Raw genomic sequence first — 23,508 nt, forward strand, 5'->3', positions numbered from 1 at the left:
AGTACTTGGATTGAACATACCTGGTAGACAAAACTATCGGGTGGCGAGTTCTCCGGTAAAAACGCCTCGTATACGCTCTGATTGAAAGTCGGCGGGTTGTCGTTGATGTCAGAAACATTGACTGTCAAAGTGGCCACCGCCTGCTTCGGCTCGAATCCCAGATCCGTGGCGGTGATATTCAACTGATATTCCTGCACTAAATCGTAATCGAGGGGCTCGAGTATGGTAACCGCGCCGGTGATGGCGTGCACGAAAAACTCGTTTCTCTCATTGCCGGCCGAGATCTTGTAGCGTACCATACCGTTGGGCCCGCTGTCGCCGTCCACGGCACTCACCGTCAAGATGATGGTGTTGACTGGCTCGTTCTCCGGCACCCTCACCTGGTGACTGACGGCGGCGAAGGTAGGCGCGTGTCGGTTCTCGCCAGTGATGATGAGCTTGAGGTCGACCTCGTCCTTCTGCGGTGGCATTCCCTTGTCGGTGGCGTGTGCCTTCAACAGGAACACCGTGCCGATGGGAACACCGTTGAGGCTCGTGCGCACGTAGACCCAACCGGTTTGTTCCTCGATGGAGAACAGTTCGCTGGTATTATTCAGGTACGTCAACGTGTAACCGACTTCCGCATTTACCCCGAAGTCGGCGTCGTCATGGGCGATCAGTTGAGTGATACGCTTGCCTACCCCATAATTCTCCGGCACCGGTGACAGATAGGATCTTTGCTCAAACCGAGGCGCGTTGTTGTTGGCGTCTACCACATTCACATGCACCACTGTTTTCGATGACATAGGTGGTTTGCCATTATCTGTTGCAATTACTGTTAATGAGTATAGGTTTTCCGGTGAAGACAGTCGATTGGAATGCTTATAACGCAGAGTGCGTTTGCTGCAGATATCACCGGTCGCCGGATCGACGGAGAAAAGATCGGACGGTTGCAGCAGACTGTAAGATATGACGGAATTAGGTCCCTGCTTGTCGCGATCAATCGCCGCGACCTGGCCGACGTGGACCACCGCCGGCTGAAGCTCGGGAAAGTGGAAGTGATAGACATTCTCGTCAAACTCCGGCGCATTATCGTTCTGGTCTTGAATGGTAATCGTAAGAGCGGTCTCCGTTCGCCACGCACCGTCTGCTGCTACAACCTGCAACAAAGTTGGAAGATGGTAGATCAAAATAATTTTAATTGAAATGTGTAAAATAAACGAAGAGCTTCATAAAATAACTTTCAACGAACATGACTCAGGACGTGATATTTTCTACGAGAAATAACAAATAATTTTTGAAATATTAAATTAAAAATCAAAGCCAATTTTTAACCTTCAACAGATACTCGTCCTGCTCCTCCCTGTCGAGGTGTCCAGTCACAGTCACGTTTCCGCTCAGAGCGTCGATGGAGAATTTCTCTCCCGGATTGTCGGTGAAGCTGTAACTGACATTCGCATTTTGGCCAATGTCCGCATCGCTGCTGGTGATGCGTATGACGAACGTGCCGATCTCCGCGTTCTCCGTCACGTTGACGCTGAAGAGTCGCGTGAAATGCGGCGGATTGTCATTCTTGTCCAAAACGGTCACCAACACGGTAGTGGTGCCGGTTAACTGTGGGTGACCTTGATCCCTGGCTTCTACAATCAGCTCGTAGGACGCGATCTAAAAGACATACGAGAAATTAATTAAGTAATTATAATTTTATATATATATTACGTAATTATAATTATATATATATATATATAAGATATTCTTATAATTTTTTATTATTTTCTGAAATAACGTTGTAAATAAGAAACAAGGAAAGATATATAATTCGCTGTGAGAGCTTATCGCGGATGTACACGCACGAAGACGACGAAAATTTAATTTTTCGTTGTCTTTATATAAGTGCACGAAGCACGAAATTTGCTTAGCCGTTGCTAAGACTTGTTGAGAAACAATCTCGAATTTGAGATCTGAATTCTATGTACATCATCCGCGATAGGCTCTCACAGCGAATTATATATATCTTCCTTGTTTATTATTTATATAAAAAGCGGTATATTATCATTGTAGTTGTAAATAAGTTTAAGCTATTCAAATGTAGCTGTAATTATGTACCTCTTCGCGATCCAGTAGGATGTTGGTGTCAATCTGTCCGGTGTTGCTGTCGATGATGAAAGTCTCGGAGAAGTCGTTGACCAGGTGATACGTGACCTGGCCATTCTCGCCGGAATCTCGGTCTTTCGCAACAACTTTGCAGACGAACAACGGTCCATACTCGCCCTCGGGCACGGTGGCGTTGTAAATAGCCGCCTCCATCACCGGCGCATTATCGTTGACGTCCGTGATATTCATCAAGAGCTGTAGAACGCTATGCAGCGTGGGCGCGTCTATGTCTTTAGCCTCGATCCAGGCTTCGTAGTGCGGTGCCGTCTCGTAATCGAAACCAGACGCGACCAAAACCTAAATAAAAAAATCCCTCGTAATAAATAGTTTTGAAAATAATAATTTTAGATAAAATCGAGTTTTTCGAATTTCTTTTCGAAGACACATCTAATCTCAATTACCTCTCCGGTGTGAGGATCGATTCTCAAAGCGTCTCCCACGTTTCCACCCGCCATGACGTACATTATGTTGTTCGTCGTTATTTGGCTCTTCGGGGAGAATGCGTTTATCTTGGTGATCACTCTGCCCTCGGGTACGTCTTCTGGCAGAGTGAATCTCGTGTTGACGTTCGGTCGAAAAATAGGAAACAGAGTTCGCTCCCACAGAATGGTCTTCAGTTTGGCAGTGGCGTGCTGAGGTTCAGCGCCGCAGTCTGACGCTTGAATCTGCAGATAATAGTTAGACTGTTTGACTTCTTGAACGGTACGTATCACACCATTGTCGGGGTTGATGGTGAACTGATCGGCATCTACGCCCTGCAGTTGATAAACGATCCGCGAATTCTCGCCGTCGTCGTTGTCAGTCGCTTTCGCTCCGAACACGAAGTCACCTTTAAACGTGGAAGAAAAAACTCAGCGTCAGTATTTTCTTTCTTTTAATTAAAATAAAATCAAAACACATTATATATATTTGGCTATTACTGTTGTCAGAAAGATCTTATTTACCAGATTTGATTCCGACAGGAATGAAGACCTCGTAATCTTTATTGGAGAAGCGGGGCGCGTTGTCGTTTGCATCCGTCACCAAGATAGTCAGATTGACAGTAGAGGCACGTGGCTCCGTTGGACTCGAATCTCGGGCAACTAGGGTCAGATGATACACAGCAGTCTGCTCGCGGTCTAACGGCATCGTAGTGAATACTTCACCCGTATCTGAATCGACAGAAAACCGTTCTGCCTTGTCCCCAAGTAGGCGGTATCTGTCGGGAAATTTAATTAATTATATAACCTTTTATTTACAATAATTCTAAAAATCAGTATTAAAATTAATGTTAAATATTACATATTTTAATTTACATTTTTTAAGATTTTTTTGTTACTGCGTAATAAATTTCTTATATAAAATTATAAAAAAAAAATAAGTGTTTTAAAATTAAAATAAAAAATTAAATAATACATCCTCAGCATAATCAAACCTGAGCTTCTATTTCTAAAATAGAATTATACTTTCAATCTCCGCTTAATTACATAACACCTACCTTATTTTTGCATTGAGTCCTTCGTCCTTGTCCGTAGCTTGCGGCTTGGTGACCCAGGTTCCAGCGGGCATGTTCTCTATCACGGTGGCCTTGTAGTCCTGTCTGGCGAACTCGGGATTATGATCGTTCACGTCGAGGACGACGATCCTGACAATGCCCGATCCAGTAAGAGGCGGCGAACCTGAGGGGAGAAAATGCAAAATGTGAAATTTCAGTCGTGTGTTCAGTCGTCGAACAGCCATAAAGACAACCGCCACCACGTTCTGTCGCTGCTCTAGCTAGGTTTTTTCGCTTTTATCGCTATTTCGATCCCGTAGTTGGGTCAGTGGCGCGATTATTTCGCTAAATTTACGGCCTACCTCTCGCGAGCCTCCTTTATGACGGTTTAAATCGGTCCAAACAGAAGGTATATAAACCAGGGCTATAATTTTAACAGAATATTATTACAGAGCTCCGCGAGAGAGAGACGATTTGACTCTATAGCAAATGAAGTGATTTAAAACTTGTAGCCTGTGTACATTGTACACAGAGAGGATTTTCTCTTCGAATTTACCCTGAAAATCATGGTAATATAAAACAATAAATATAAGAGTCTCTCTAATTAATATTTGCCACAATATAAATATTAAATTTCCACTACCATAAAATATAAAATATCTTCGATAATATTTTTTATTGTGCTAAATATTAATCAGAGAAACTCTTACAAAATTCTTCCAATACTATAACAATTATCCATGATTTTCAAGGTAAATTCTAAGAAAAAATTCTTTTCGCGTATGTGAAATATATTTTCAACGAACGATATATCGGCAAAAATTGTCGCTTCTCTTCATCTGTCGTTGGGAAATTGATCAGGAATTGGGATGAAATTGAAGAATACGTAGATGATGAAAGAAGCTTGAAGCTAGAAGACTTGTTGGCATTTTTTATCTTATTGCAAGATTATACTTTTTTTAATTGCAGAATTTTAAACAACTACTTAAAGTCCATCAGAATGCACTGTTTCATTCACACTAAAATGAGTTGATATAATAAATCGAGATCATATGTTTTTGACATTGACATTTTCGTTGAATAAGAATTGCGTTCTGCGAAAAACCTAAAAATTTTCTCGTTCATAATTTCGTATCCGACGAAAATGATTCCCGATTGTTCCTCTCTTTGGAGAAGCCGCTCGCACAAGATTAAAGGGCGGTGTAACGAGATAATTGAGGTCGCGGATAGGTAAGGAAAAGCGATCTCTCTCTCTCTCTCTCTTTCCTTTCTTTTCTAACTCGCGGAAGTGCGCTACAGCGAGATAACGGCCAGATAACTTAGACGCGACACATACATGCATTTCTCTACACACGATGCCCATTGTGCTACCGCTTATGATTTACGGATTGAGATACCGGGAGTAACGACGTTACAGTACAGGCGGAAAAGTCTTAATTGCGCCGCCTAAAACGCGCCATTACTCTCCTGAGGGGCGAAAGCGGAGAGGGAAGAAAGGGGAGACTCGATTTCTCTGATTGCGCACCAGGTATATACGTGGTACCTGGCGAGAGCGTTGGCGTAGCCCAGGGCCACAGACGTACACCGTTCAATCACGAGGAGAGTCGGAGAAGCAGGAGAGAGGAAGAGAGACTGTGCGACTCTGAAACCGTATTTATCATGTTCTAGGGTAAATATCTCGTAAGAATACAGATTGGTTACATACAGGGTGTGTCGTAAATTCCTACTTGATGAACGCGTATTTTATTCATTGATATATATGAGCAACAAAGTTGATAAAAGTTTGCCCGTAAAAAATAATTACAAAATGTATAATATTATTTTATTTTTAATGATAAAATTATAAAATCAAAAAATAATAGATCAAATAATTCCCATATCTTAAAATAAGTCATTTTTTAAATGAACAAATTGTGTAAGCGGAACTTGTCAAACGTGCTGACAAGAGAAAGAGGTAATTAAAAATAGTTTGAGTGAATACTTGAGATTTACACAAAGTGTAGTATTTTATTTTTAATGATGAAAAATAATAGAAAATAATTCTCATGTCTTAAAATAAGTCATTTTTTAAATGGATAAATTGTATAAGCAGCACCTGTCAAAACGTGCTGACAAGAGGAAGAGGCAATTAAAAAATCATTTTTGGATATACGTTTATACGAACACTTTTTGCTCGTTTTGATGAATGGAATATGCTCCTGAACAAATAAATAACGACCTACATTTACACCCTGTATTACAAAAACGCGTTATAAAAATAGTTGCAGAATCCTCTGCTCTTGACTTGCTTATAAGACATCTGACAATTATAAAGATAAAAATTAATAATTTTTATTAAAAATTTCGCAAGAGCGTTAATTTGCAATATCATACTCCCTCCAGAAAATGTAACACTTTGGGAGGATAAAAAATAAAAAATATCATCATCAAGAATTAAGCAATAATTTTTTTGATTGTTCTAAAAATTGAATATTCTGACATTGCATATCTAAAATTGCGATGTATATAAGTTGCGAGTTATAAGACTCTAATAAATTGTTTCTATATACTTAAATTGTTGGTTCGTGAATTCTAAATATTTCGGTCGGTTCCGCAAGATTAATGATTCATCTATCGCGAAGTAACGGTATAAAAAGAGTCAAGAGAGACTATATAGAGATGTAAGAATGACGATAGCAATTATAGCCGATGAAAGTAAAGGAAATGCGTAGTAGAAAAAAAGAATGAGAGACCATGCAGAGCGGAATGTAACAATCGCGGCGCGCACAATGATGTAGTGTAAATGTAGAGAGAACAAACGAGCGGGTTCCCAGAGGTTCACAGTCTGAAAAAATGACCTACTTTGCATAACGAGTAACCGCATAATTTGCTTTCCGTCTAATTCCGGTAATGAAGCGACCGCCTCGTTACTTTTACTCGCCGATTTCCACAGAATGAGATTTCGAGTTCGGCTGATTAGGAGTATTTTTAAGGAGATACTATCAGCCTCTTTCTTAAAACAAATATCAGGAAGAGGCTAAGATGAAAAAGCAATACTTTTTTTCTTCAAAGGATTTTAAGAAATAGTTTTCAAGGTGTATAAGACTGAAGAATTCTGTTTATATCTAATATACATATCTTAAGACAAATATTAGGAGGAAGCTAAGCTAAAAGCAATATTTTGTTTTCTTGAAAGAATTTTAAGAAATAGTTTTCAAGATACAAGACTCTAGCCTTACAGACTACAATAATAACACAAATAAATAAAAAAAAAATATATAAATATAATAAAAATATATGTAACAATTAGAAGAGGGAAGAGAAGAATTCTTCAACATCTAATACAGAGACGCTGCAGGGCTCGCAAGAGCTCCGGACTCTTGGATTCGCCGCCAATACGAGATAAAAATACGCGGCCCAAGAGTGCGCGGTATATGAATAAAGTAGAATATAATGAACGAGTACCTCGCACAGGTAGTATCTGAAAGACGCACGCGGCTCTCGGAGCGGAGACGAAGAGGAGGGAGTGACAAGAAGACCCGAAACGCGCGCGACTGGACAGAAGAGTGGGTAGGGGATGAAGGATGGATGAGAGGGAGGCGAGAGGCGAAGAGACGCGAGAAAAAAAAAACCGAAACGGAGGGTAAGATAGACACCGGGGTGGGGAATAAGGCCCGCGGTCGAACGGGAGTGCCAGGCTGAGAAGGAGAGATGCAGCGCGCCGAGGAAGGTATTCGAGACCGATTATCATAATCGCGCGTCATAACTCTGCCTGGCCTGTCTACCTTGTCGGGGACCGATTGGGCCATCCGAGCCATCGCGACCGAGGGCGGAACGGGAGAGGAAGATAGAGAGAGAAGGGGTGAAGGCCGAGGAAGGGAACCGGGGGAGGACTACTGGCTTCTATAAGAGGAAGGAAGGAGGAAAAAAGGAAAGAAAAGGAGCGTTTAAGGGGGAGGAACTGCCCACCGCTTAAAGAATCTCATCGAACAACCCACAAATTTATATCCAATTTGTATATTACCGCTCATTACTTAAACCCACCGCCGTACATCGTCTATCGTCTCCTCTCGTCTATGTGCTGCGCTGTAGAGCTACTGAACAGATGACATTTCGCAGGATTGTCGATTGATGGATGGCCGATTATATGGTTCGTATAAAGAATTAATGCGAACATGCGACTGCGAGTAATAACAAGTCGCATCGCAAAATAAGACAGTAAAGTCTAATAGAATGTGGCTTTCCCTTAGAACACAAGCGTTTCTACTAATAATTCCACTAATTTAAAATAAAAATTAAATAATTGCTCGGAACATATATTTTTCAGATTAAAAACAGATAGCGATTACACAGCAACATAGTTATCGATTTAAAAAATAATTAATATATCATCAAGATATGTTTCTAGCAAGAAATCTCTCATATATGGCCCGTGATCTTAAAATAAACTACCCCCGAGTGCGTTAATGTAGCTGTCTTCTTACAATATAATTTCCTCTTATCTATACACGGCCGGATGTTTAAAATAGATAAAACTGACTCACCGGTATCCATAGCCACTAGGGTGAGCGTATATTCTGGCGTCAATTCTCTGTCTAATGGTCGAAGGAGTGATATGTCACCGGTGCTGGCATTTATACGAAACAGATCCGTGTCGCCCTCCTTCAGGAAGTACCTGACTTGATCGTTGTACGGTGGGGTATCCGCATCGTACGCCTTAACCTTGGGTTTAAATAGACGAAAAAACGCTTTAACTCTCTCTCTCGTTAAAATAATCGCAATTTGTACAAAGATGAGATACAGAGAGTCACATATATATTTAGAATATCTAAATTTTTTAATTGTTTTATTTATTAAAGTTACCACGAAATTTCTCGTCAAAAATAATAAATAAAAAGGCTCTGATATTGAAGTACAAAATAAAATATGAAAAGAGTTAATAAAAGCCAGACATTACTATATATTAATTCTTACCCTCGTCCTAGCTATTCAAGACGCGTAAATTTTCTTATATAATCGAATGTTGAAGATGATCCAAAAGAGAAAAAGAACGAAAACGTTCAAAATAATTAAAGAGAAATTTAAAAACAAATTTACTGATTCTTATTAGCCCTCTTCATATCAAATTTCTCATCTATCCAAAAAATTGTACTTGTCGCGAGTTAATCTGACAATAGGAATGTCACTTGACTTGAAAATTTACGTATACGTACTTGTATCACGAAACCTCCTCCTGGCGGCACCATGTTCTCCATAACGTGGGCGAGATAGGGCGAGTCGAGGAAGACCGGCGCGTTGTCGTTGATATCGAGGACGGTGATGATGACTTTGGTGGTGTCGGTGCGCGGCGTCTCGCCTATTTCCGCGGCGCAATCTTCGCTACGGATTGTCAGGTGATAGGAAGGTTTGCGTTCAAAGTTCAGGTTTTTCGCCACCCGGATCACGCCGCCGTCTTCCGAGATAGTGAAGTCACGATTGTCGTCTCCCATAACAATGCTGTATCGCACCCTGCCGTTTGCACCCTCGTCGCGGTCCATCGCCGATACCTGAGGTCGAGGGAAAAACGATTTGAAAAAATTCTCTTCATTATTTTTTTGTTAATGAATATTATATCATGCCGCGAACATGCATTTCGTAGAAGTTAATATTTTTGTAATAGTTGTTGATATAATAAATATAATTAGAATTGTTATAATAAGAAAATTTAGAAGAAAAAATTATTCTTTATTCATATAAAAGTTTATAATTCAATTTTTTTTTAAAGACAAAGACACAAAAAAATAATTAAAGATATAATTTAAAATACTTATTGACTATAAATATTATGAAAAATGTAACTGAGTAAAATTAAACTTTAATGTAAGAGATTTAGATATATACAAAGATATTTAATAAAAACAAAAAAGATAAAATTAAATAAATAGAATGCTTTGAACTTTGCAAAGTATCTCTGGTATCTCTTGATTCCTATCCAATTTCTTCCAGATTACAAGGATTTTACTGACCTGGATCACACTGGCGCCGATGCTGGCGTTCTCGGCGACAGTGGCGGAGTATTGCCTGGGATCGAACACCGGTGAGTTGTCATTTTCATCGAGCACCGTGACGGTGACGGTGGTCGACGATGATCTCGGCGGCTCGCCGCGATCCCTGGCGATGATCCCCAAGGTGTAATTGAATTTCTGTTCGCGGTCTAACGGTCCGGAAACGCGCAGCAGTCCATCCACCAGACCTAAAGTGAACGGCAAGTCGTCGTCCTCGAGCATATACTCGACATAACCGTTTCGACCATCGTCCCGGTCGACGGCCTTTATCACCATCACTACCGTATTGCTAGGAGCATTCTCAATTATCGATATCTTCGTGGGCGATATGAACTCTGGCGACATGTCGTTCACGTCCAGCAACATCACTGTCACCTATCAAACGAGAAGATAATGGACTCCATCTTTTCTTTATATTCATAAATACATGTCTATATATATATGTATATTTTTTCTTATATAAGTTTTTAACATACCTCAAAAGTAAATTGTAAAAAAAAAGAATATATACATATATTATGTATAAATTAATATATGTGATATTTATATAATAAGTATATTGAAATTATTTGAAAAGTAATTGAAATTTATGCTATAATAATAAGAAAATTGAGAAAAAATAATTCTTTATTCATATAAGAAGATTAAAACAAGTATATATATACAAGTATATATATATATACATATGTGAATGTATAAGTGTTTCTGCATATATAAAAAAATGATACACAAACCTGCACCGTGGAAGACAAGGGCCGAGCTGGCGGCAAGGGACTGTCAGTGGCGCTCAGTACCAGATTGTAGAGGGGCTTACGTTCGCGATCGAGGGGTTGACGAGTGAAGAGGGTGCCGTTTGGTGCCACCCCGAAGCTCCCGTCCTCGTCGCCGCCAGTGATGGTGTAGAAGATCTTGCCGTTGTCACCGGAATCCAGATCCTGGGCAACCACGGTGAGCACGTGGGTGCCGACTGTCGCGTTTTCCATAATGTCAGCTGCGTGCGGTCCGGTCTCGAAGATCGGCGCGTTGTCGTTCAGATCGACGACGTTGCAGTAGACTGTCACGGTGGACGACAGCACCGGCACGCCGCCGTCTGTTGCCTGAACAACGAGGATGTAGTGCTGCACCTGTAGAGACAAGACACATAAAGATCATTTAATATAACGAAGGTGAATAATATAATCTACACAGGATGTGTCTGTTTCTCGCGTTACAAGCTGTTCTCTCCCCACGAAACTATTAAACATGATAAAAAAACGTTCTTTATGATCCATTACGATTTTTTATGTGACAGATAGACAACTCCGGACACTGGAAAAAACGAAGAGAGTCTTCCTCTTTATTTCTTTTACAACCATAATATAATAAATTTTGATAATGAAGTAGTTGTTTTACTTATCTTTTTCTTTTATTACTAAAAAAATTATATTATTCGTAACAAATATGTTATTTTCCTCAAGATTTTGACACTAACGAAAAATGGAATTTAATTAAAAAAAACTAACGCACATTGAAATCATTTTTATTAAATAAATGTTGGCATCAGTATATATTGCTTAGCGCTATTTTTACAATTAGTTTAATATTTCTTTGAACATTTTATATTGTTGCGTTGAAAAAATATATGAGGAGACGAAAAAGTGGAGTTCTCTTTGAAAGAATGAAACTACGTTTTGTGTTTCGAGAAATTGCGAGAAATTAACTTTCATTCAACTATCGTAAATCGATTCGTAACAGATCCTTTTAAGAGACCCATAATTAATCGTTTTGCGGGGAAGGACTAAAATGTCTGTTTCGGCGCGATCGCTATTTTCTTTGTTTCCGATACACACGCGTATTCCGTAGCCCCTTAATGATGTTGGCGTGTATCTGAAAGAGCATTACGTTGATGAAGGGTTCTATAAGCTACCCTTATCTCGTTCCTCTCGCTTGCACTTTCCCTCATCTTCCTCCTTCGTCTTTTTTCCATAGAAGCTGCACCAATACACACCTAATTTTCATCTTACACATACATATCGTAAAGCGTAAAACAGTGGCGTAGCCAAGGATTGCATAAAAAATATCGTCGATAATATTATTACAAAATTAATTTATATAATAATACTCTTATTGAAAGAAGAAAAGTCAATTAAAACACATTAGGCAGGTCTAAAAAATCATTTCTTTGGTAAACAAAGAATTATTATTTTTCAAATAAAAGCTTATAAATTAAGATTTAAGAACATAATATTTAATAATTAATATCTTCACCTCAACGATCAATGTTTTTATTTGAAACCCTCTCGTATTAATAACGCAGATCAACAAGAAATAATTTTTTTTAAACACATAAAAGAGAATAACTATTTTTTAATCTTTACTTAATTCTTTATACTTAACTTTTAATTTCAACAAAACTTCTCCGATTTGTCTCTAGCTATAAGATCTATTAAAATAACTCATTTGTGCAATTTTAATCACGCAAATTTCTCAATTTCTTGTGTGATCTGATGGAATAATTTAATAGTGGGAATTATATTTAGCGTAAAAAAAATTAAACGATTATTCCCTTTTTTTGTTTTCTCATCGAACTGTGTAATTAGCTCCTTTTCCTTCTAGAAGATTATCGCGAGTTTTTTCCTATAAAATCTCAGTTACGCTATTGGCGTGATCCGTAAAGCGAAAGTTCGCTAACTACGGCTCGTCTCCGAAATGCAGAGAGATCGTCATTAAAGACTGTCTGTTCTTCGATCTGTTGTTCGACTGTTATAGCGTTAAACCCTAAATTCTAGCGTTTTGCCCTTCGCTCCGGATAATATAATGGTGCGCTTGAATATAGAGGTGGTGTTCGTGATTATAATCGCTGCCCCGGGCGGCCAACGCGTTTTTTAAGCGTCTTTTAGTTCCGACCATGATCCAAACGGAAACTTCATCTCGACAGGCCGCAGTTAACCCTTTTGCATCCATACCGACCGTTATGATGGACGTATCTATAGTATATTGATATGTAAACATATATGACTTCGGAATCATCCGGCATTGTCTCTCGTTCCAGTTCATGAACATGTTCTGGATTGCTGGATTATTTAATAGCATATTTCTTCTCTCTCTTTCTATGTGAAATAATAAGTAGAAAGTCGCGAGAGAGTAATGTCAAATTAAAGAAAAATATTTTTCAATTGAATCCTGTCTATTCAATATCTGACGACCGACGAAACTTCAGACGTCATGAAGTATTAAGAGATTTCTTCGAACAAGTTTATGAACCATTTATAATCATGAAGAGAAACCCGTTCTCATGAAAGATTCAAATTTTTCTATTAATAAATAAAGACTCCGAATCGAAAGGGATGTAATCCGGCATCGAATAATCGTCGTCTGATTTACAAATAATCATCGTCGACGATAACTTTATTAACACTGTCATCTTCCGACGAAAATCCGGCTGCCAGACTGATTCATTGAAAAATATATATACACGAATATAAACCATTAATTTCAATATTTAAAATCTGGGAGAAACGAGATTCATGCAAAATTCAAATCTTTCTTTGGATATAAATAACAAGTCCGATATATGGAAATGGGAGAAATCTGATTTACAGATAATCATCTGTAACTTTATTCGTCAAAAAAATCAACATGCAATCCTTCTCTTAAATACGAATTTTTCGTTATATATTTTTACCGCAAAATTTATTGCAAATTTTATCATGTTTGGTAAAAAGCCAAAAATTACCATGCTGCATGTTAAAATTTATATGAAATATTCTATATGTTAATCACTTTTTTGACATCTACTTAAAACACTTGAAAAATTATAAGATTTTAATACAGGTTTTAATTATTTCAAAATTATTGAAATTTTACTATATTTTATATATTATATATTTTAATAAAATTAATCAAACATATTTTATATCTTATGTGATAGATATTAATATTTTTTGTGGTAAATATTATATATTAATCAGAGAAAAATCTCTTATAAAATTCTCTCAATACCATATTGTCCCACCATTTTTACGATGCATTTCGGAATAAATTAAAAGAAAATTTGGTCTACCAACCTGCTCGTAGTCGAGACTCGCGGTGAGAGAGAATACTCCAGTGTTCGGATTCAGGGAGAACACGTCGTTCGCCCAGTCGGAGATAAGGACGTAACTCAGCTGACTGTTGGGTCCTTTCGCATCGGCATCCGTCGCGACGACCTGGCCCACGCGGCTACCCCTCGGCATGTTCTCCGGGATGTCGAAGGAATAGGCCGTGCTTTGGAAGGTCGGCGCGTTGTCATTAGTGTCGGTAACCTGCGAGGAACGAATTAATTTTTCAATGATGAATTAAAAGGTCCCTCTGTCTTTGAAAACCTCCTAAAATAACGGAGAGGAATGTTCGATGCCCAGCAGCTGCTATTAAAAAAAGCAAAGTTGTATGTTTACCGAGAGGGTAACCACTTAATGTAATCGTGGGACAGTGTCCCCGAAATCCTTATGAAATCCTTATGAAATCCCGTGTAATCGTTTGCAATCAGATGTAATTGATAAAGTCAAATGAAATCATGCGGAATCATTAGAAATCATAATGAAATCACATGTAGTCAGCAGAAATCATTTTGAATTTTCGTGTAATCATTGGAATCATGTGTAATCATTATGAAATCTGTGATGAAATCATGTGTGGCACGAGCACTTTCCGTAGTAAATTGCGATCAAATTCAAGATAAAATGCTATTTATAATTTTATGTGTCACATAAAATCCTAAATGATTACATGTGCAATCACGAAAATGCATTGTGTAATCAGATGAAATCATTACTTTTATGAAATGATTTCATATGTAATGAAAAAAATCCATTTACAATCAGATGAAATCATTTGTAATCAGATGAAATCATTTATAATCAGATGAAATCATGAAATCAAATGAAATCATGTAATCTGTGGGACAACATTTTAGCTAGTGGTTACCCCCTCGATGTTTCCCTGGGATGTCGTGAACATTTTTCATCTCTAATGTTTAAACGCAATTTTTCTACTTCCTTTCCAGGAATTCCTCCGCACGAGGACTCGTTCCTTTCAAAGGACACACTGAGTTGCTTTCATTTCGTGCGCGCACCTTTCGTCCTTTTATATATATATATGTGAACGCGAAGTAGATTTACGCACGCCTCTTAATAGACCCGGAAACCGAGTGCCGATCTTAAAATAAACACTCGGGGGAATAAAATCGGCTCGAATCTTGCGCGCGCGCACTCGACGTCATTCTTAGATAAACACCGCCGCCACCGGAAATATTCGCGTCTCTCGTTCGCCATCGAATTATTGTTACCTCGCTCCCTCGCGGTAGCCCCAGCGCGAGAAGAAAACATTCTCAGGACTCCGCGGGCTATTTATCCATGTAACAATGCGCTCATTGTGATCGATCGGCGGCGGTATGGAAGGTGGAAGATGACGGGAAAGGACGGTCCTCGATCAAGAAGGAAGGAGAGAATAGGTAGCATCGGTATATAAATATCATTTTCATCACGTATAACGTTATAACGCTTTTATGTAAGAAATCGAAAAATTTAATCACACATTTTTCCGCCCAGTCATCCTATGATTGTTTAATTAATTCAAACACGTGCGAGCTATAAAAAAATATATAGGAATTTAATGTGAAGATTTTGCGTCAAACTATATTATTTTAAATAAATATTATACATATATGTCTCTTCGTTATGTCAATTTTTAAAATGTATTCTTATAATTATATACGTGTATGATTGTTTAATTAATTTAAAAACGTGCAAGTTATTGCAAAAATGCACAATAATAATACTTGTGAAGATTTTTCGTAAAACTATTATTTAGATAAATGTTATATATATTATGTATTAAATATTGTATACATATATAACATGTATCTCATTTACCTGTGTGTGTCTCTTCATTATGTCAATATTTGAAATGTATTCTTATATAATTGAGAATACATTTGAAAAATTGACATAATGAAGAGACATAAGTAAACAGAATATCAAACATAATGTGGCAGAAAATTGAAATTGATTTTAATAATTCTACAAATAATCCGATATAATCGATCCAAGGCGCGGTTAACGTCATCTCTTCATTTATTCGATAAATTTCACACGACGCCTCAACTTCGTCCTTCTTTTATCGTCCAATAGAATCAGAAATTTGAATTCGAAGAAGCGAGCGGTAGATTTACATTTTACATTTTTGCAATTTGAGAGAGAAGGTGGGAAAAATTTACATTTTTCGCGCATTTATCAAACTAAAACGAGTAGCGGTCGGTTCTCTCTCTCTCTGCCAAAAACACGGATGTGCAATAATTTAAACAATAAATGATACTTCGGCAATTACGCTAATCTCGCGTACACATGTAAATTATATATACGGATATGTAAATTATTCTATATATTTCCGCGTGGCGAAATCGTGCACGCGGCTGTTCTAATGCGCGGAGAATATAATTTAATTTAATTTATCTCTCCTGTAAATCGAGGACGGAAACTAGACATCGCGATAACGTTTTCGCATATTATTTTTTTTTGTCATGCTAAAAAGAGGCTTGTGAAACGTCTTGTAATTCAACAACGTCGTTAACGGAAGTTGACTATTTATGCGTTAATTATTTCGTTCGCTTGAGGATAACATCTTTCTCTCTTCTCTTGTTCCTCATCCTGTACCAGAGATCTAAGAAAATTATATATACAATATTTCTATATTTATATACAATATGAATCATATATATAAATTTAGAAGAGAGAGAGAGAGAGAACCGGTATTTATGTTACATATATCTCTATTACGGAATTTATTATGAACAGGAAAAACTCGTTATCATTGCAACGTGAAAGTAATCAAGTTTCACCTATAATTTCTAATTTTATTTGATGTTACAATAAAACTAATTACGAAATAATTAAAAGATGATACTACAGATTGACGCGTGTCTCTAGAGATAACTCGAGGATGCTCCAAGTTTTCCGGAGATCGGAGTATAGAATAAGGTGGACGCGGTTTGATTAAGGAGGGCTCGGAGACCGTTTGCAAAAAGCGACGGTGTCTCGAGACGACAGTGGATGACGAGGAGTGTGTGCCGGCAAGTAGGAAAGAGAAGATGAAGAACAAGAATCTGGGACTGGGTAGGAGTTGAGGAGGAAAGAGATGCTTCAAGTCTCACAATCAGCTCAAAAGGGAAGTAGTAGATGGGCCCAAATAAAAATATTATATATATAATTATTTATAATCATAATAAAGGAGATCAATTATACTATTTTTAAACGGAATTTGCTCTTAGAATTTACCCCAAAAATCATGATAATCGTGAGACAATATAATATTGGAAGAATTTTATATAAGAGTTTCCCTCTGCGATTAATATTTAGCATAACAAAAAATATTAATATGTAAATTTTATCGTGGTAGATATTGATATTTTTTATTGCGATAAAAATATTAATCGGAGAAACTCTTATATAGAAATTCTTCCAGTACCATATTGTCCCACCATGTAATTTTCAGGGTAAATTAAAAAAAAAAAATTTTCTTTGTGTAATAATTGCAGAAAAGTGAGGTCTCAATACTTTCAGAAATTAGCGAAATGAGCGTAATTCATATTTAAGTCCGCAAAAAATACATATTAATTAATTCTAATTTCCCTCTAATTTCGCCTTTCATAAATATAGCAAAGTGCTATAATAACACATATTATTCTTTGAATCGAAATAAATATTCTTTAAACAATTCCTTAAATAAAATTCTTGAATACGGAGAACAGAGAGAGAGTACTTAAACATAGTTGGAATTATTCTGGTAGCGCTGTCGCTTCTCCGTCTCATTCTTTTCTTCCTCGATGACTCCGAAGGATGAACGATGGGAAGAGAAGATGGAGGAGAAGAGGAAGAGGTCAGGGGGAGAGAATCGAAGAAGAGATTCTCCAAGGGGTTCGATAAGGTCGGTCGAGAAAGAAATGGTGAAGGTTAGCGGGAGAAGAACACGGATGATGGGTGAAGAGAGAAAGAACGGTACAAGGGGATCAGATATAAGAGGGCAGAAGGGGCAGATTCCGCGACTGTCGGCCAATAGAGAAGAGCGGCCTCGGTCTTTCAACGGAGAAAAGCCGAAACCGCTGGGTCGCGCTCGAGCTATGATCAGGTCCAGCCAGCATTCCTCTCTCTTCCTTGCGCCTTTAAGGATAGAATAGCCGGGCACGAGCGGCAAGCAAAGAGGTCCTTAAAAGAATTCCAGCCATTACGCATCATAAAAATAATTTTTGCGATTGTCTCCGAGGAGCCCCGACCCGGTGGTCAGGGCCTCATCTTCTTCGAGGGCTTCGTTAAACGGCCGGCTCGCGTTTTTTATCGCCTCTCCCGGTTGAGCCGCGTAATGAATTATAAGGCGGGATGCGCGCGATATACTCTCTTATACCCGAGAACGCCTCACGATAGAAGGATCGGAGTTATTGAACGGAGCTGTGAATATTTTGTGATTTTGTCTGACTCGACTTAAGCGGTTCTCCAATGCTGACACTTCATTAAAGCGATAATTTAAGCGGCGATAGCGTGGGAGGGCGGAAAGCGTAATTCAACCCCGAAAAGAAAATAATTCCTCGCGCAATAAGTAATTGCGGGTCGAAAATGATATATTAAATATATACATAAGTATATATATATATATACATATTATAAGTATTATATATGTATTATATTATGCACGGAGAGAATTTTCTCTTAGAATTTACCCTGAAAATCTTGGTGGAACAATATATATGATATTGCAAGAATTTTGTAAGTTTTGCTGATTAATATTTTACTACAATAAAAAATATTAATATATACATAGTAAAATTAATCAAACTCTTATAAAAGTCTTCCAATACCATATTGTCCCACAATTACCATGATTTTCAGAGTAAATTTTAAGAATAAATTTTCTCTGTATTTTATGTATACATATAATATATATAAGATTTTTTTTCATATAATGCTTTGTATTTGAAAATTGAAAAATTGGACATGTATTTCTTAAAAAATATCTGTTTACAAAAAAATGGAGAAACTTATTGCGAGACATAAGGTAAGAGAGCGTCAATTTAAAGGCTAAATTTGTCTTGTCTCCCCGATCAGGAATTCTGATAAAAATCTCGGATTTTTTTATAACTGATCTCTCTCTCTCTCTCTCTCTCTCATTCTGACGCAATGACCGATCTTTCGAGGCGTTTCATAATCGCACGTAGAAACGAACTCGATCTTTTTCATTAAGACGAGGGCGTGCGCCATTGTTGCATTTATACGTGCGGAATGAGTGTGTGAGCAATCCGCATGGCTGGTCGCCGAGCGATCGTAGATTTATCTTCCGAGTGATGCTTGCGCGGGTATACGCAATAGCGCAACATTGTTCTGCTCGAGATCGCTTGTTGCGATAGACAGCGCTGACTTATGCATATGGCATTATAACCGTATATACACCCGGACTTTCCTCGTCTCTTCCCCTTCGATTACCTACTACCATTAATTGAAAAATATCAGATCCATCCGCCTTCGCAAAGTAACACAATAGTTGAATCAATGTTTAATCAATTTTTAGTTTTGTGCTACATTATTCATTCAAAGCTATACACACTATACTTTTCTCACATCGCGAAAAATCGATTAGATTTCCTTTTTTTATTCTACAAATTTTTTTTATATGAACATACATTTTGTTCTGATAAAAAAAAATAAGAATCTTCAATCTTCCTCTTCGTGGAGAAGACTAGACAAATTAATTTTGTGCTACATTATTTTAATTCAAAACTACACACACTACTTTTCTCACATCGAGAAAAATCGAATCAATTTTCTTTTTTATTCCACACATTTTTTTATCTGAACATGCATTTTTTCGGATCAAAGAAAAATAATTCTAAGGCAGAAGAGAAACTATTTCGGTCGGAAAATATATAATCGATTAAGAATCTTCAATCTTTCTCTTCGTGGAGAAGACTAGACAAATTAATTTTGTGCTACATTATTAATTCAAAACTACACACACTATACTTTTCTCACATCGAGATAAATCGAGTCAATTTTCTTTTTTATTCCACACATTTTTTTTTATATGAACATGCATTTTTTCGGATCAAAGAAAAATAATTCTAAGGCAGAAGAGAAACTATTTCGGTCGGAAAATATATAATCGGTTAAGAATCTTCAATCTTTCTCTTCGTGGAGAAGACTAGACAAATTAATTTTGTGCTACATTATTTTAATTCAAAACTACACACACTATACTTTTCTCACATCGAGATAAATCGAGTCAATTTTCTTTTTTATTCCACACATTTTTTTATATGAACATGCATTTTTTCCGATCGAAGAAAAATAACCCTAAGGCAGAAAAGAAATTATTTCGGTCGGAAAATATATAATCGGTTAAGAATCTTCAATCTTCCTCTTCGTGGAGAAGACTAGACAAATTAATTTTGTGCTACATTATTAATTCAAAACTACACACACTATACTTTTCTCACATCAAGAAAAATCGAGTCAATTTTCTTTTTTATTCCACACATTTTTTTATCTGAACATGCATTTTTTCGGATCAAAGAAAAATAATTCTAAGGCAGAAGAGAAACTATTTCGGTCGGAAAATATATAATCGGTTAAGAATCTTCTTTCTCTTCGTAGAGAAGACTAGACAAATTTCATACTATGTGCCGTGTCGTGTTGCCTAGCTCGATTCCGTTAGAGATTGATTGCCTTTAAATTGACCGGTATAATTGGTCTCGCCGTCTCTCGGCAATAACGATATCCCATGTAAGTACACCCATAAATTAATTCGTCGCTGTGCTTATTTAACATCTCTCCGTCCCTCTCTCTCTCTCTTCCTCTTTTCTCTCACGAGAGAATATCTTCACTCATGCTTCATTCGTTACTCATGAGATCCTTCATTCGTTACCCGCGCAATTGATCCTTTCGAGCGAGGAGAGATTAGCCGACGTCGAGTCTCTTCAGTCGAACAACAACCAAATTCTATTTTACGAGGCTATATTATATTTATAAATAGAAGAAGAGAAGAGAGGAATCGACGATATGAAGCAATAGGTTACAGTTATAGAAGGAAGTTGTCGGCGACCTTTCGGCACGGGGACGTTTCTAATGCATTATCGACTTGACCCCTCGTCGCTCGTCGAGCATTCCGATACCCGGGAACAATCGGCCGATCTCTCTACCGATCTTAGACTATAGCTTTTCCCATCCCCCGAATGCCATTTGCGATATTTCGCGATGCGTTCGGAGAGAGTGGCCGTGTTCTTCGCTTTTTCTCATCTATTTCACGACTAGGGAATTTTCAAGATAGTTGGTGCATGTGATAGTAATCAATTAATCAACCTAAAGTTGGTCCCTATTCTTTAAATTTAAAAAAAATGATTAAGTTTTGCTTCCCTGAAGAGTTCTAGAGTTCTTTATACGGAGAGAATTTCTCTCTGATTAATATTGATCACAATAAAAAATATCATCGAACTTATTTTAAATCATATTGTAGATATGAATATATTCATTGTGGTAAATATTAATCAAAAAAATTCTTATAACATTCTTCCAATACCATATATTGTTTCACGATTACCATGATTTTCAGGATAAATTCTAAGAGAGAAAATTCTGTGTATCGCGATTTTAAAAAAAGTTGAATTGTTTAAAGTATAACGAAAATAGCAATTGAAGATATACGAGGAGCCAACTATATCAAGATATAAAAAATATAATGAGTGTCCATTGAAAAAATGGCTTAATTATTCTCTTAAAAAAGTTCGCACTTATTTTTAGAATACCCCGCTATATCCTATCGCATTCTTACCTGTATGTTAAGCACGATATCCCGATGTTGCAGGCCATCATCAGCGCGCACTCTAAGCACATATCTCTCCTTGGTTTCCCTGTCGACGGCCTCGGCGAGTCTTAACTGGCCGGTGGTCGGATGCAGCTTGAATTGCCTCTGCGTACCGTCGTCGTCGTCCGCAGACGGCTGGTTGTCGGAACGATGATGATGATGATGATGATGATGGTGATGATGATGATTCGGCACCAGCGTGTAAGTCAGTGTACCGATCGTGTCCGGATCGTGGGCCTTGAGTACCGTGACAACGCTGTTGGGCGGCGACTCCTCGGATATCTCGAATTTCCACGGGCCCGGATCCCACGAAGGTGCCACGTCGTTCTTATCCAGCACCGTCACGCGGACCTGCGGCAACAAGAGGTGGACGATTAGAAGTGGCTCGCCGAAGGTCATTCTCGGATCGGATTGAGTCGTCGGTGACTGGACGGTAAACGACGGTGTATTGTCGTTTAGGTCGGTGAGGAATAGTTTTGGGAAAGTCTGGATCGAAGATTCATTTTCAGGATAGATTATGTATACATATGGGGAGAATTTTCTCTTTGAATTTTCCCTGAAAATTATGAAACGATATGGTATTGGAAAAATATTAATATGTACCAGAAGATATAAAACATGTTTGATTAATTTGATTATAGTAAAATTACTATATACATATTGATATTTTTTATTAATCAGAGAAACTCTTATACAAATCTTCCAATACCATATTGATCATCATGATTTTCAAGGTAAATTCTCTCCGTGTAGATCATCATAGAAATTCTTACACAAGTTGTATAATTGAAAATGAATTATTTTTCTTATACATATATAATAATTTCTGTTAATTGTTGTTTACGGACGCTGAAAGGATATAATTATAGAGAGCTAAAAATAAAGTGGAAGATTAATTCTGAGATATATCGAGAGATCCGTATATTTTGATACGAAAATTCGCGACATGAAGATTCGGCTTTAACCCCCGGGGAACATAATTGCACGTCGAAAATTACGTGTCGAAGGAAACGTAGCGAAGGCCACTGCGATACCGAAGTCACGGTATGCATGCGAAGACTCGTGAGAAAGTTAGTTTTTCGATCCCGCTCTTGTGCATGTCTCATTTCATTAAATTCTCAGTCACGTCAACAGCGTCAAGATTTGTATGCGACTACGAGCAACTGATATATTGAGAAGTGGGACAATAAACGAATCATTATAAGAGTATAACGCGAGAGTAATAGTCGATACAAAATAATATACATAAATTATTTTTTTTAATTATTTATATATGTATTTATTATTTTATATATAAATATATTTAAGATTATATATATCAAATATTTGTACACACATACATATATATATATATTTTTTTTAATTACACATATATTTATAATTTGCAAATTTACATCCATCACAGATTTATATCTCTCTATTATTTTTTGTAGTCATTTCTTTTAAAATATATAAAGATTATTATTTCTCGAAGAGAAAAGACTAAAAAATATAGCCACACAAATTTGTGATTAATATAAATATAATATAAATTTGTAAAAATTATAAAATATCACTATATGTAATCTTGATCAATTTAAATAATTTGAATATTTTTAACATCAATATTTATGTAAATGATAAACGTGTTTCAATATATGCGTAGAATCGAACGGACTCGATTAAAATACTTTCTCGTATGAGTTCTCTCTCTCTCGCTTTCTCACAAAAGAGAGGCACAAATTGTTTTTCCTTTACGGTCAGTCGGTGTATAACCACGTGTGTGTGTGTATGTGACGTGTGTAATATTCTCTTGTGTACACATAATCCGGCCGACAGATAAAATATAAGTGGACATCTCTCGGATATAGAAAGCTTTTATGTAAGCGGGCGATCCGAAGACGCGGGCGCATTTGTCTTTCTAGTAATTAGTCGGATCCCCCTTTCCACCCCATGTCATTGACGGAGTGGTTACCATCGATTATTGCTCTCTAGGCGTGCCTATATATATCGCCGTCGATGAAACAACGCGTGGAT

At 37.4% G+C, this 23,508-nt stretch overlaps 1 protein-coding gene across 1 annotated transcript in view; it reads right to left on the minus strand.

Annotated features, from left to right (window-relative positions):
• ft (cadherin-related tumor suppressor fat) overlaps positions 1-21,891 on the minus strand; it is a 30,951-nt gene extending 9,060 nt beyond the window's left edge. The window contains exons 1-12 of the mRNA XM_029300585.2: positions 21,460-21,891; positions 13,677-13,913; positions 10,365-10,754; positions 9,592-10,005; positions 8,800-9,132; positions 8,131-8,308; positions 3,611-3,791; positions 3,078-3,331; positions 2,535-2,962; positions 2,086-2,430; positions 1,315-1,644; positions 21-1,139 (exon numbers count right to left, since the gene is read on the minus strand). Of these exons, the coding sequence (XP_029156418.2) occupies positions 21-1,139; positions 1,315-1,644; positions 2,086-2,430; positions 2,535-2,962; positions 3,078-3,331; positions 3,611-3,791; positions 8,131-8,308; positions 8,800-9,132; positions 9,592-10,005; positions 10,365-10,754; positions 13,677-13,913; positions 21,460-21,891 (4,641 nt within the window). The remainder of the gene's footprint in view (positions 1-20; positions 1,140-1,314; positions 1,645-2,085; positions 2,431-2,534; positions 2,963-3,077; positions 3,332-3,610; positions 3,792-8,130; positions 8,309-8,799; positions 9,133-9,591; positions 10,006-10,364; positions 10,755-13,676; positions 13,914-21,459) is intronic.
• Between the last annotated feature and the right edge of the window lie 1,617 nt (positions 21,892-23,508).

The sequence above is a fragment of the Nylanderia fulva genome, unplaced genomic scaffold (assembly GCF_048542155.1).
Source record: "Nylanderia fulva isolate GAGA-0341 unplaced genomic scaffold, ASM4854215v1 Scaffold14, whole genome shotgun sequence".
Taxonomy (NCBI): Eukaryota; Metazoa; Arthropoda; class Insecta; order Hymenoptera; family Formicidae; genus Nylanderia; species Nylanderia fulva.